This window comes from Lodderomyces beijingensis, assembly GCF_963989305.1.
Source record: "Lodderomyces beijingensis strain CBS 14171 genome assembly, chromosome: 6".
Lineage (NCBI taxonomy): Eukaryota > Fungi > Ascomycota > Pichiomycetes > Serinales > Debaryomycetaceae > Lodderomyces > Lodderomyces beijingensis.
In genome coordinates, this window is record NC_089975.1 from 1,346,721 (window position 1) to 1,360,868 (window position 14,148).

The window sequence follows — 14,148 nt, forward strand, 5'->3', positions numbered from 1 at the left end:
TATTCAAACACACCTGAAATAAATAACTGGAGAGAGAGTGTACGAAAAAGGGCAATCACGTGGGTGCAGCAAAGGCTATCTCGTATGCACTGCTGCTCTTGCACTGCGACAGGCTATTGTTATCTCGCAAAATATACGACGCTGTGTCTGCCTGCGAGGAGAGCAGTGAGTGCTTCTGCCACTCGTGTTGTATTTGAATCTTGCGTAGCAAGTTCTACACCCTGAGTGAGCTGCATACACCGGTTTACAAAAAGGCCAGTTGTGATCGAATAGACCAGCCTCTCTTCCCTTCTCCCTTCCCCCCTTTATCTTATATACTTGCCATTCTAACCCTGGTATTTTCGACAACCACCCAACTATAGTTACTGCAAGTGCCCACTCTGAGCTGAAGATTTGAGCCGTAGGAATCCCACCTGTCGAGACGTGTTTCAGGTTGGCATGATCTAGATGTTTCAGCATGCAAAGATGAAACATGACACAAAATCACGTGCATCGATATTGAGTCACGTGCGGCACCTCCCCCTAATCTCGCAAGCCACCAATGCTCCCATCTGCAAATTTAAAAAAAAGAATCAAAAAACAATAGAAGAATGTGAGGATGTTCTACTGTTCCAATCGTCTTGGATGTCTTGGTAAAAAACTCTGGAAAAACTTTTTGTTGCGCTGAGCTGAGCTATTAAGTGAAGCTAGCTAGCTAGTTGTTTAGTTATAAATAGAAACAAGCGTGAATCTTTACTGATCCATGGTAACAAACTCATCCTCCATGACACCTTTGCCGATACTATCAGCAATGAACTTAAACTTATCCTTGCTCTCGCGCAACGAGCTCACAAACAACTCAGTTTGGTCTTTGAGCTTGTATTGCAAGCTCGGAACGTATTTGATCTCAGAGACACTCTGGCTGCATAAGGGACATTTGGGCTTATTGCCTTCGTCAGCTGTGTAATTGCCATTGTCACCGCCATTGTTGTTGTTGTTGGTGCTATGAGCAACCACGTTTGCTGATAAACATTTTTGGTGGAAGCAGTGCTTGCATTTGAAATGGACCATGGGGAAATCCAACTTTAATTTGCAAAGCGAGCATTTGGTGTTGCTGGGAATGCCAGCAGTCGATGAGCGACTGGTCATTTCCGATAGCTTGATCGAGTTCTTAACCGACTCTTGCTCATACATTTCAATCAATTTCTCGTTATTGTTTATAACCTGTTGCTGGCTGGTGAAAAACTCCAACAAGTAGTTTTTGATAATGCCAAATGTAAGGTACTCAGTCGACTCTTGATTGACATTTGTTAGCACATCGATCAACTCCAATGGGTCCAAGAGCTTGTAATGCTTGATTTGCCGTATAATCACTTGCAAATCTTCATGGTTTATCTTTTCAAATATGGATTTCTTGGATATGATAAACTCGAGCATCATCTTGTACAATTTCGGTTTGGCCTCTCCGTGCTTCTCCAATATCTTGAAACACCCTTTGATATCTTCATTGATCTGGTACGAAACAAAAAGACTCTCTTCGTCTTGATTGGCCTCCTTGATCTTGACTTCGCCAGGCTTAAAATTGTAGATCTGGCTCAACAATAGCACCGACTTGTTGTCCAAGAGCTTATAGTGGTGCTCAATCAAAGACTCCGCCTTGTTGAACCATTCTTGCTTGTGCGTAGTGGCATGCAAAGATAGGTACATCTCAAGCAAAGTGATTAAAACCTCCTTCTTGTCCATCACGTTTCCTTGGTACTTGTCAAAAGCCTCAATACATGCTTCGAGAAAAATGACAAACTCGTTTGTATGGTTGGTGAAACTGGAATAGATGAGATTTGGTTTTGGTGGGAGGTACGTTGGCTCAATGTTAAACTGTGACTTTGGCTGTGACCGCTCTTGCTCCTGCTCCTGCTCATGCTCTTGCTCTTGCTCTTTTCCTTGTGGTTGGTCTTCGTCGCCACCTGTCAAATAGCTCAAGAATGCAACATAATTGGATAGCTCAACCGAGCTCTCCTTTTCCTTCTCGACCTCGACACGTTTGACTCCACCAGGCTCTTCTTTTTCCTTTGGCTGGTACTTCCCGGTAAACACATTGATGAGCAACTCCGTCGTCTCAATGGGGCAATAGTCGAGGAGCAACTTTGACTGGTCAATGAGGATAAGCAACAAGTCGTCGATGGGCAACGACTTCATGTACTTCAATGCAAGCTTTGGGTTCTTCAAATCGTATAGTTGGAGGTCAACAATCAAATTGGGCTGATTGAGCTTGTGGAGAAACTTCAACACTTGCTTGTAGAAGCCACACTCCTTGAATAGATTAATAATGAGCTGGAAATTGAGATTCTGCAAGTTTTCATTAGATAAATCAAACCTGTCGATAAAAGAATCTAGCTCATTGGTTCTTTTCAATTTGCACAAGCAGCAAAGCAAGAGGGTCACATGGTCGTTGTTTGCTATTTTCTTCTCGTACAAATCCTCAAGAAACTGAATCAAATTCGCCACATTGGTGGCATCCTTGAATTTCGTCACGGTGGTCATGATAAACTCTTCTTGATCTTCGCCCGAGTCCTTGAACAACCCGAGACATTTGATATAGCTTTTGATGGCCTCGTCGAATTTCTGTTCTTCAAACAAATAGTCCGCGTGTAATCTTTCAATCTTTAGCAACGTGCTCACGGGAAGATGCAGTTGCTTGGCTAGATTGAAGGCAACACTAAACAACTCTCGCTGAAGAATGCTCTCAATCTGATTATTGATGGGCTTTTCAAATAACTTGTACAAGATTCCGTCATTGGACAAGATGTACAAGTCATCTGCCCTCTTGAATATCGCCTTGACGATGCTATTGGGGATGAGCAAATTGAACGATATGTGATTGTTTCTCGAGTCCATAATGATGATCCTCGTTTGTAGCCTCTCGAGGTCGTCTTCTTGACTCACCATGATGAGGAACTGGCCGATACGAATCAACTTGGACTTTGGTATTGGGAAATTCACCGTCTTTAACTTCTTCTCGGGACTATAGTAAACGATGGAGTCCGGCTGCGCCACTATTAGCTCCTGCTTTTCACTGACTTCGGTGCACCCGAGATCAGCCCCGGTTTTGGACGAGAGAATCTTTAATGGCTTGCCCTGGTTTCTTCCCGTTGTGGTCACGGTTAGTATTCTCGACGTGGTGGTGACGTACAACAATTGGTCGTTATCATTAAACTGTATCCCGGTTACTGGATCATTTGCACTTTCGTATACAACTCTTTGCTTTGCGCCTCTATCGCGTAGTAGATCCCCGCGTATTAAAATGATCTTGCCATTGGTATATCCCACAACAAGACAAGTGAGGTCGGAGTTGAACTTGAAGCACGAGATCGGGAACGAGTTGTCATCTCCGTTCAGAACCAGATTATAGACCGGCACTTGCGTTTGAAACTTGAACTTGTACTCGGACTCCTCGAGGTTCTCAATGTCCAAAATCTTGGACACGTCCCACAATTTGATAACCAGCGGAGACCCTTGCTTCTCCGCCAAAGTCACAACCAAATTGCTCGAGTTCGGTAGTGGCTCGATAAACGTTATTCTGTAGTCCAAGTCGTATGCCTGGAACTGGCCCACCGTTGTAATCGACTCGGCATCGACGATTTTCAAAATCGCGTTTTCAACGGCAATGATGATGTAGGCCCTGGTGGCATTGATGGCACTCAATGTGGGGTCTGAATATAGAGGCTCATTTGATTGGTAGTTGGGATCTCTTATCGGGGTGAAATCGAACAATTGGAATTGTCTCCAAGTAGATAGCAGCAGCAGCAGATCCATGGCAAAACAAAGTACCTGCGTTGTGGCAGGGTGGGTGGGGGGACGGAGGTTAAGGAAATGAAATTTGATTTTTCTTACTTACTGTTTAAACTATACACGAATAACCAACCCACCCAACACACATACCCACGAATGATACCCACCCACTCAACACACTCATACCCTCTGTATCACACACACACGCTCTCATGTTCTCATGTTCTCATGCCTAGCCTAGCACCATGAGCAGCACCACCAATATCAACGCTCCCATGGCCATATAGCAGCCAGATAGGTCCAAAACTGTGGAGAACGACCTCAATATGTGCTGTCGTGGAGGTAGCACTACCCCGGTGAAGCCCTGGGAAGCTTGCTTCGAGGCAGCTTTGGCGTTGCTTTGACCGGACGGCTCCGGCGTAAGCGTGATTCCAGTCAACCTGGGATCCTTCTTGGAAGCTGAGGCATAAGATAAGGTGCCATTTACAAAAGTGGTTCCGTTTGCCAGCAGCACGGATTTGGTCTTTGCTCGAGGGGATCTGGTTGTCAATTTCGGCAAATCTAATGAATGGTTCCTGGGTAGAAGCGACGCTGATATGTTGCTGATCAATTCTTCGATATAGCGTGAGCGGCTCATCAGTGACGACGATGCTTTTGCGCGCAGTCTATGGCCACTCATGGAGGAGGTAGGTGCCGATACTTCTGGCTCATCGCTTGGTGCCGGCCGCGAAAAAGTGCTCCGCATACGGGTAGGAAATGTAAGTGAAAAGGTGGATGGAAACCAGCTTGGCATCCCCGTTGGCATCCCCGTTGGCACCCCCGTTGGCATCTCCATTGGCATATCCATATCAGTTGGCATCTCCATTGGTATACCAGTTGGCATATCTGGAGGGAACCCTGGTTCGGTTTCGGTTTCAAATGCCCTCTCTGGGTCTAGAATGATGGTGGTGCCTCCAATTGGAAGTATACTGTACGTGATTTCAGGCCCAGACTCTTCTGGAGGATCTTGGAAATTTGGAAAGGGCATAGGTGGGGCATCATCTGGATTTAGTATGATTGTTGTTCCCTCGATGGGGAGTATACTATAAGTCACCTCGGGCTGTTCTGCTGCTGGAGGCTCTGAAGACTGGATTGGCGACGAGAAGAAGTGGTCCGGATCCAACATGTTCATTGCGGTGGTGGTGCCCCCGCTCGTTTCGCTCTCGTCAGGATTTTCGAAATAATGACTTGGAACTGTTGGAAGCTCAGAAACTCCAGGGTTCGAGTAAACGATCGTCGTGCCGCCGATTGGAAGTATACTGTAAGTCATTTCCGGATCGTCGGAAACTGAAGGAGGATCAGCTTCTTTTTCTTCTTCTTCTTCTTGGGTTCGGGTAAGCCCATGTTTGACTCCAGATGTCGTGGAAATGCTGAGCTCCCCGTCTGTATCCAAAGTGTACAGCTTTTGTTTTTGCGACTTAGTTCCTGTGCTTGGTTTAGTCAAGATTGGTGCTGATTTGGTTCCGGTTACCTGCGACTGTGTTTCTTCGCACGTTCCTATGCAGAGGTAACCTTCATCGTGTTCTACCGCTGTCCGGGTCGGAAATGGGATAGACTGACTTTTGGTAGGCTTCAAATATTGCAAAGTTGACTTGCTGGTGCTAGTGCTATGGATGGTTTTGCGGGCCGATGTCGAAGCAATTATTTTTGAAAAGAGCAGCTTCCACGATTTTGGTACATCGATTATTTTTTCCTTACCACTGTTGCCACTGTGACCACCTTTACCATCGATAAAACCGGTGTGCTTACTATCAATGGGGAGAATCCGATGGGATGTGGTTTCAGGGCTGTCTCTCGTGGCTGATGGTATTGGGGTGATGACAGACTTTACAAGGGAAGCGTTCGGAGAAGAGAATTTGAAGCTCGGGGCTGTCTCTGGTGCAGATGGACTTGGGAAAGCAGTTGAAAAGACCAGGTCATCAGGGACAAAGATTCCAGTCGACATGGGAAAACTGTCAGTTTCGTCTTCCGCTTCTGTATCCAACTCGGATTCAAAGACCACATCTTCTCTAACCTGACTAGGTTCCGGCTTGCTCGCGTCTAATGGTGGACTTGAGGTTTTTTTTTTTTTTTTTGGAGAGTCACTCAATGTCAATGATTTCGTCGTACCTGAAGTTTTCACCGGCGAAGATGGAGATTTGGAAGGAGCCTCTGAGGTCGCGGAGGAGCCCAAGTTGAAACTCGTCGACGAATCTGCTGCATATCTGGTCTCTTCAGAACTTGGTTTCAAGAAAGGTGGGGGTGTAGGGACATTCAATTCAAAGTCTGCCGTGTTTTTCTTCTGTGTAATTGAAGGCTTGAAGGCAGGTTCAGGCTCAGGTTTAGGCTCAGATTTAGATTCAGATTCAGGTTTGGGCTGAGGTCCAAATTCAGACTCGGGTTCAGGTTCGGGTTCAGGCTGAGGTTCAAATTCAGGTTCAGGTTCAGGTGTTGTCGTGGGGTCCAAGCTAATACTTTGCGAAGGAAAAAACTTTGTATTTGTCCAGTAAGTTGAGGGCATCAGTATAGATGAAGGAGGTTTTGGGACAAAGGTGCTGCTCACATCATATTGCGATTCGAGACGACGAGATGAGTCCTGTTCTTCCCACTCTGTTGACGGAAACCTAGACTTGACATTTGCTGAGCTATGCGTTATCTTTCGAGTAGTCCTGGCTTCATGACGCAAACTTGTCAACGGAAGGGCCTTGTGTGGGGGTGGAGGTTTCGATGTGGTGGTGGTTATCTCAAAGCCATAGTCATCTTCATTCGGAAAGTCGTCGTCTTCAAAAAAAGGCTCGGTCGGGAAACTTTCAAAGTCCGACTGGGAGCTTGAATCATGCCTTGGTCGAGTTGTGGATATTGCGCCCTTGGTGTTTTCTGATAAAGTCAAGAGCTTTCGCTGATGTTGGGAAGAAAAACCATCCAAGGTTGAGTGAAAATCGGGTACGGGTAAAGGGTACACTTTAAGCGTGGTCGTTGGTAGGAGACTGGTGAGTTTGCTCAAAAATGACTCATCGTTTGTACTTCCTACTTTCCTTGTCAGGCTTGTCAGGAAAGTAGAGGTAGCAGTAGGAAGCAAGGGCAACTCCGTGGGACTAGTAACTTGAGGTGGAATTCTCCTGGTGTTGGTGGTGGTAGGGAGAGCGGCACTAGAAAACTTGTTGGGCACACTTGATGAAAAGTCAAAGCGACCCGAATGCGTTTTTACCAAGCCGCCTGGTACATCTACTGTTTTCGTCACTTGAGAAGTCCATTTCAGGGTCACTGTTATGCGTGGAGGATACTTTGCTGCGGTGGAACTTTGCAAAATAGATGTCAACATCGATAGGAAATGGTTCTTGGTTGGTTTCAGCGGCTCGTTTTTCCCAACAGTTACAGTTTTGGATACGGTTACAGTCATCACCTTGGTGATGTGCTTTACCTCTTTTTCCTTCGGCTTTGATGCTTCCTCCTTGCAGCGGTGCGCGGGGCGTTTTGGTGGATGCATTTTTTCAAACGGCTCTTTGATTCCCCATTTGAGAAGCTTTTTGGCTAGCTCTCGGATTTTCCCGTCCTCGAGGATCTGCTGTGCTTGCACGTCACGCTTATAAATCGGCATGTATTCTCCACCGTGTCTCTCAAGTTCCAACCCCATTGGCTCCTGGATAGGGGCCTGGGCAAATATTTGCTCTTCGGAGTCGCTGTAACTGCTGTCGTCGCAGTCCGTGCATGCTAGGAACGTGCGGCCTCCAATGATGATCTTCTTCAAATGGTCAAGATCTACAGCAGACACGGAGTCGGAAGTATCATCTGTGCTCCGACTAGAATCATACACCTGGTGCTCGCTTTCTATCTTGGCAAATATGTGGTTCGTCTCGTTGTAATTTAGGCTCGATGTGTTTTGGATGAACGGAGCAGGGGTCTCGATCGCACTGAAGTTGCTGGTGTAGTGTGTAAATGTTGAGTGCAAATATGCCTGAGAAGATAGGAGCAATATCGATGTCATAAAGTTCATCTTGTTTTTGGAATGAGAGCGTTCCCTCGTTGGATATGTGTTGACCCACACACTTTGGAGACGAAATTTCAGCTCAAGGTGGCCAAAAATGCCCTGCGATTGAAGATAACAAACTTTGGCGCGGTTAAGGGGTCTCATTTTGTGGCCTATTAAGGATCTTTTTCCTTTTTCTTTTTTTTGCAGCCATTGGTGAAAAAGTGCGCAAATCCCGTGTGAGGAGAGGAGATGAGGGAGGAATGCTGCACGAGGAGTGAAGTATTGTACCCGTTGTTTTTGGGTATGAACGGTTCAAACAAAACCGATTTTCGTGTGCTAGCCTTCTTATTAGAAGAGTCGTTGTAGTATTAGAAGCAGCGAAGAGTAGGAAAAAACGAGGGCCGTTGGGTTGAGACAAACTGCATTAAGGAAAGGAGAAATCCAATACTTTTTCGAAAAGTCCTGCGCTTCAGAATAACCCATTGGCTGGAGAAGGGAACATTAAAACCTAAGAAGGAGCTTCTGGTTGTTGAATATTCTGCAAACTGTCACTGAATGATCTATTTAAAGTATGTGCTCTGGCTTGTTCAGGCACCATGAGGGAAAAGGGGAGAGGAAAGAGGAAGGGAGCACACAGCTGAAAGTAGCGAGTTTTCGAGCTTTTGGTGCTTGTTCTAATCTCGAGACATCTTCAGTTGCGGTGATATCACTTATTGTCCCTGTCCGTCGCCAACACGACCTAAGCTGCCAAGAGGTGCCATAAATAGCCTGATCCGTATACATATTTATTTGACACGTTTTGCAGCGTCGATTTGTTCATAGTCGATGATACATTCGACAAAGAACAGTCCAACAATCACTGCATCAGAGACATTCTCGGGGGGGGGGGGGAAAACAAGTTTGCAGATGAAGCGTATATATTATCAAAACCGTACCTCGCTATCTTCAAAATTTATCATTCTTATCAGAAAGCTGGTCTCGAAAATTCTAATCATATGGGAATCGCCGTGATAAAAGGACGAAGAAGTAGCTTCGAGTAGTAGTAAAAGTACTACTACTCTGCTGTTTTCTCGAAGCTGGCTCGAAGCTGGCTCGAAGCTTGTATTGTATAGCTTTAGTTTTAGTTGGTTAGTTTGATCTAGAGGGAAAACTTTGCAGCCATTCGCCTCGTGAGAATTGTATTTTTTTTTTTTTTCAATTTGGCAACACAATTCTCCAGTTTGATTTACGTTCAAGTCCAAGTTGATGCAATACGGAACATGGCTAAGCTTTTGAAGTACGAGTCCAGGGATACAGTGGAGACAGCATCTAGTTTGTTGATTACCAGTTATCCCTTGACTTTGGACCCGAAATATTGGCAGTCGATTGAAAGCGGTTCAACGTTTTCGACCATTGGCGATTCGGCAGCCAAAGACAATTCCAAACCAGGTCTTACAGTGCCAAACTATACCCCCGCAGCAAAAGTTTCCGCCAAATCCAATGCAAATTCAGTGTTTGATAGGATCGACACGGACGGACAACCTTCGACTGTGACTGCTCCTTTATTTGAGTCGGCAGATTTTTCAAAGTTGAATTTTGACGCGGCTGAAATTGAAGAATGCTCCATGTCGGTTTCTCCAAAACGTCCAATCCAAAATCATGAATGTGGTCGCGGATCGTATCTTTGGCTTCAAGCTGAGCCAGAGCAAGTCGAGCTAGAGCAAGTCGAGCTAGAGCAAGCTGAGCAAGGGCAAGCTGAGCCAGAGTGGGGCTCTCTCTTCAGCAAAGGTTTTGACTTTGATAGGTTCAGACTACTAGGAGGCTCATCAAAGAAAATGCTGCTGCGAAAAGTCCAACAAAGGAACGATATGGTGAAGGAGACTTTACTACATTCCTTGTCTCTATATTTGAACCCTTTCCTTGCGGATGCTCAAAGAAGATATTTTGAGATTGGGTTGTTGCAACCTGGATCGCACACCGAGCTCGAGAAAAGGCAAAAGAACTTGGTCAAGCAAATTGTCATTGTGGAGTCAATCATCCACGAGGTTGCGCAACTTGAGGTGTTGATAGAGGATTGTAAAGAAAATGGTGACGTGAACCTGAAAAGAAATCCCGCAACTGCTAGGTCTTCTATTTTTAACTGATTAAATGACACGGGAGTTCACGAATAATAGAGATTATAGATCTACTTGTATCACACGAATGTTGCGCTATGAACATGAAAACTTGTCTTGCAAAACAAGCGGATGCTGCATATGCAATCGGACGCCATATCCGCCAGGAAGTTGATTAGATCCACAAACGAAGGGGAAGTTAAAGCCGGTAAAAGCCGGTAAAAGCCAATTTCGGAAGGAGAGAAGGGGGGGGCGGCGGAAATAAGCTCCTGGCTAAGTTGGGTGGGAAGATATTATTTGGGGCCAATTTTTAGTGGTGGTGGTATTGCTCTTCTACAAAGGTTACTTAACATATACACTCGTCACGACACACACTCGAGACCTGAGTGTGCACCGGCTCCACGAATGATGGGAAGATGAACGTTTCAACAAAAAGTATGCATGAAGGATTAAAGCATCACGTGACAGGGAGTTACATATCCGCATCACAGTGTTTTTCTCGGAGCCAAGGCAGTACAACAAAGCTGTCAAGATTGTTTAAAAAAAAAATGCCCTCGCTGTGAAATTTCTTTTTTACGGTCCTAAAACCGCTCGTATCTAGCCACAGGAAAGAGGGGAGGGGGTGAGACATGGCACGCCACCATCGAGAAACTTTAGGGCGTAAGGGCATAAGGGCATACGAATACCTTGATCAAACCCATGGTCTAGCTCCAGCCTCGCTGTCATGAACAAAACTGGCCTCGTGTCAAAAGACCAACATCGCATGGGCTAATTCACAGAGGATATAGCGGCCGTTGGTTTCGGGCCCATAGTTAGCCAACAGAGAGAGAAACAAAAGGCACACAGCAATAACAACTGGGTTGAGAGAGTTGAAAAAAAAATCAACATTGCGCCTCAGGTAAAAATAAAAGAAAAGAAAAAAGCAAAAAGGGGTGAGCAAACGTGGAACCGAAAAAAACAAAAAAACAAAAAACAAAAAACAAAAAAAAAAAACGGGATTCACTTGGATGACTCGTGATTGAGAAAATCATTCCACTCTTTTCGAGAAAGACTCGCTGCCCAAGGCCCCTCCATACAACCAACAAAATTAGCTGAGCTCGAATCTGTAGAAGACAAAGGCGAAGGAGAATAAGAAACAGAAGAAGACATAATCTCGAAGACTGACGGGAAATTCATAACTAAATTATTTTCCACTTTTTTTTGCTTTTTTTTTTTTTGCATTTTTATCGAGTTCACACTGCAAGGATGGCACCAAATTTACCATTATTGGCCGCATCGGAAGTCGCCAGACACAACACGAAGAAAGATTGTTGGGTCACGCTATATCTGAGAAAAATCTACAATGTCTCCGGCTTTATTGATGAGCACCCTGCTGGAGGAGACATTATTCTACCATACGCAGGCAAGGATGTAACTGAGATCATGGCCGATATCGCCAGCCACGAGCATTCGGAAAGTGCTTACGAAATGCTTGACGATGGGATGCTCGTTGGGTACATGGCCACCGAAGTCGAGGAGCGCGAGCTCATCAACAACAGAAACAAGACTCCTGTGGAAATGAAATTGAATGGAGGCGATGCCGAAGAATTTGACATGTACGAGTTCCACGACCATTTGCCCACGTTGGAGAAGTTGTCCATCCAGACCGATTTTGATGAAGATACAAAGAAGCACAAGTTTTTGGATTTGAACAAGCCTTTGCTCATGCAGTTGTTGACTAGCAATTTCTCAAAGGAGTTTTACCTTGACCAAGTGCATAGACCTAGACACTATGGTAAAGGCTCTGCACCATTGTTTGGCAACTTTCTCGAGCCGCTTTCATTGACCCCGTGGTGGGTTGTGCCATTAGTCTGGCTTCCTCCCAACCTTTATTTATTTTACCTTGGGTTGACCAACCAGCATCCTTTATCTGCATTGAGCTTATGGGCCATGGGGCTATTCGTTTGGACGTTGGTCGAGTACGGATTGCACAGGTTTATCTTCCATTTGGATGGATACTTGCCCGACCACCCATACTTTTTAGGTTTGCACTTTTTGTTGCATGGAATCCACCACTATTTGCCCATGGACGGCTACAGATTGGTGCTTCCACCCACCTTGTTTGTTATCTTGGCATATCCGTTCTATAGGTTGATTTTTGGAATCTTTCCATTTTACATGGCGTGCTCAGGGTTCGCCGGGGGAACTTTGGGGTACATCATGTACGACGTGACCCACTACGTCTTGCACCACACCAAGTTGCCTAAATATTTCCAAGATTTGAAAACGTACCACTTGGAGCATCATTACAAGAACTACGAAATGGGATTTGGTGTTACGTCCAGGTTCTGGGACGTGATTCTCGGAACCGAGATTGACGGCACTTATGAGAAAAGAAACTAGGGTCAAGCATTTGCAACGATAAATTCCTTATCCGTTGAGATCTTAGAGTAATAAAATAGAGAATAGGAAGACAAACCGAAAAAAAAACGGGGATAAATTAATGATACTAATGGTAAAGGGAAGGGAAGGCTCGAAAGAGAGAATATACAGAAAAGAAAAAAAAAAAACGCAAAAAAAAAGCATTTACTTAAATTGTAATCATGTAGGACTCTTCTGAATCTATTCTGTCATCAGCATGGTGTATCTCATCCACGGTTTTCAAGCAATTGAAGAACTTTTCATCGATTGCCCTGTTCTGCGCCAACTCTTCCTTTCTTTCTCGCAAGTGGTCCTCAGTGCTTTGCTCCTTACGAAGAGGTAGCTCAAATTGTTGTAAATATTTCAAGTACTCAACCACATCGAATTCCCCATTCTCACTAACCACTAGTTCGGCCCCTAGTTCCTCGGGTTCCAGTTCAAACAGGTATACATTCTTGATGTCGTCAAATAGACCCAGGCAGTCTCGATGTAGCCTCTCGTATTCTCGTAATTGCTCGGATTTCATTTGGGTTGACGGTGTCGCGTCGCTAGTAGCAGCAGCCAAAAGCACGTCTCTCCATTCAATTACTCTAAATTCTGTTTCTTTCTTGTTTATCTCATTCTCCGTCTCCCTGTCCTTCTTTCTCCTGTTTTTCTTCATTTTCACCTTCTTAATCTTCCTTTCGGTTGAATCATTCATCGTGAATAGCATTCTCAACATCAGGTCGAACCTGTTGGCGACTTGAGTGCAGATGGGGACGGTGTCTTGCTTTGGAACCCAGTTTGTCATGTGCCAGCTTTTATCAACTTTACCCTCGCTCTTCATTTGCTCAATTTTTCGATGGATCTTGGACTCTAGTAAAGCGTTCAATTCATTCATTAGCACAGCCTTGGCATCGGGTTTCTTTTCGTGGTATGAAATTTCAACCACCTTTAATCTTTCGAGAACTTCCTTCAGCGAGAACGAGTGCTGATCCTCGCCGCCGCCGCCGTAGCTTTCAATCAGTGCAGAGCCCTGCGTTGCCACGACACTGGTGCTTGCCTCGTTTGCCTCGTTTGCTTCGCTTGCCCTCACTTTCTTCTTAGCTGGTCCTTCATCTCCATCGTTGTCACTAGTGCTCCCGGAAACTGCGTCGCAGTAGGGGTCGTCAAACAAATTGTCCACATACCGCTGGTCAGGCGCGCTGACCCCTTCAAAAGGCTTAGGCCAATTTGCCCATGTCTTTGGCGGAAACTGGGAATCGATGCGATGAAGCAAAAACGTCGAGTAAAGATGCAATGATAAGTCTTCGCAAAAATTCCGGTCCAAGGATCTCAAGATTTTGTCAATTTCAGACCTGGGGACTGTCATTCAGTTCATATTCCCACGCCCCTTGAAAATGACAAAAATAAAATGCTCAAAAATGTCAAGAATATGAGCTCTGAAGGGGGGGGGGGGGGAAGGGGGAAAGTGTGGAGTCCTTCCTTGAAAGAAAAAGCGGGATGGCAAGCAAGGGGACGGCATGAATCATCGCTGAGAAGGACTGAGTTACAAGGACCCAAAAAAAAAGAGGGAAGGCGTGTCGTGTCTCTGCGCGGAGTTTCGCGTCATGACCACCAACCCCACCGTCACAATTTTGCTGCCAAACTCCCAAACAACATACACACATGCACACAGTCCAATGGGGAACAAGAAGGCATCAAGAAGCGTTAGTAATTGGCCAGGAGTGAAACAATGTCATGGTTAGTCACCTAACGGATAGATTGAAGCAGACTGAGCAAACTTGCAACTGTGGTGGCAGACAAACAGGCAGGCAAGAGTTAGACTTGCCTCGGGGCACCTTCCTCCCCCTTCTTCCCCCCTCTTTGGTTGAACCAGCCAATGATTGTCATACACCTCATGCACAACGTCGAAATCCT

The 14,148-nt window shown here is 45.4% G+C and overlaps 5 protein-coding genes across 5 annotated transcripts; 2 read left to right on the top strand and 3 right to left on the bottom strand. All coding sequences in view use genetic code 12, as the record gives it.

Moving 5' to 3' along the window:
* Positions 1 to 732: 732 nt before the first annotated feature.
* Positions 733 to 3,792, bottom strand: LODBEIA_P52720 (uncharacterized protein; the record flags this gene model as incomplete). The annotated part of the gene is made up of 1 exon (XM_066975586.1): positions 733 to 3,792. One exon carries the CDS (start codon positions 3,790 to 3,792, stop codon positions 733 to 735), a length of 3,060 nt encoding a protein of 1,019 aa, XP_066832210.1.
* A 208-nt stretch (positions 3,793 to 4,000) lies between these two features.
* LODBEIA_P52730 (uncharacterized protein) lies at positions 4,001 to 7,780 on the bottom strand (the record flags this gene model as incomplete). The annotated part of the gene is made up of 1 exon (XM_066975587.1): positions 4,001 to 7,780. The coding sequence occupies one exon, from the start codon at positions 7,778 to 7,780 to the stop codon at positions 4,001 to 4,003; it is 3,780 nt and encodes a 1,259-aa protein (XP_066832211.1).
* Positions 7,781 to 9,015: 1,235 nt separating this feature from the next.
* On the top strand, positions 9,016 to 9,879 carry LODBEIA_P52740 (uncharacterized protein; the record flags this gene model as incomplete). The annotated part of the gene is made up of 1 exon (XM_066975588.1): positions 9,016 to 9,879. One exon carries the CDS (start codon positions 9,016 to 9,018, stop codon positions 9,877 to 9,879), a length of 864 nt encoding a protein of 287 aa, XP_066832212.1.
* A 1,215-nt stretch (positions 9,880 to 11,094) lies between these two features.
* LODBEIA_P52750 (uncharacterized protein) lies at positions 11,095 to 12,231 on the top strand (the record flags this gene model as incomplete). The annotated part of the gene is made up of 1 exon (XM_066975589.1): positions 11,095 to 12,231. One exon carries the CDS (start codon positions 11,095 to 11,097, stop codon positions 12,229 to 12,231), a length of 1,137 nt encoding a protein of 378 aa, XP_066832213.1.
* A 187-nt stretch (positions 12,232 to 12,418) lies between these two features.
* LODBEIA_P52760 (uncharacterized protein) lies at positions 12,419 to 13,600 on the bottom strand (the record flags this gene model as incomplete). The annotated part of the gene is made up of 1 exon (XM_066975590.1): positions 12,419 to 13,600. The coding sequence occupies one exon, from the start codon at positions 13,598 to 13,600 to the stop codon at positions 12,419 to 12,421; it is 1,182 nt and encodes a 393-aa protein (XP_066832214.1).
* Positions 13,601 to 14,148: the final 548 nt, after the last annotated feature.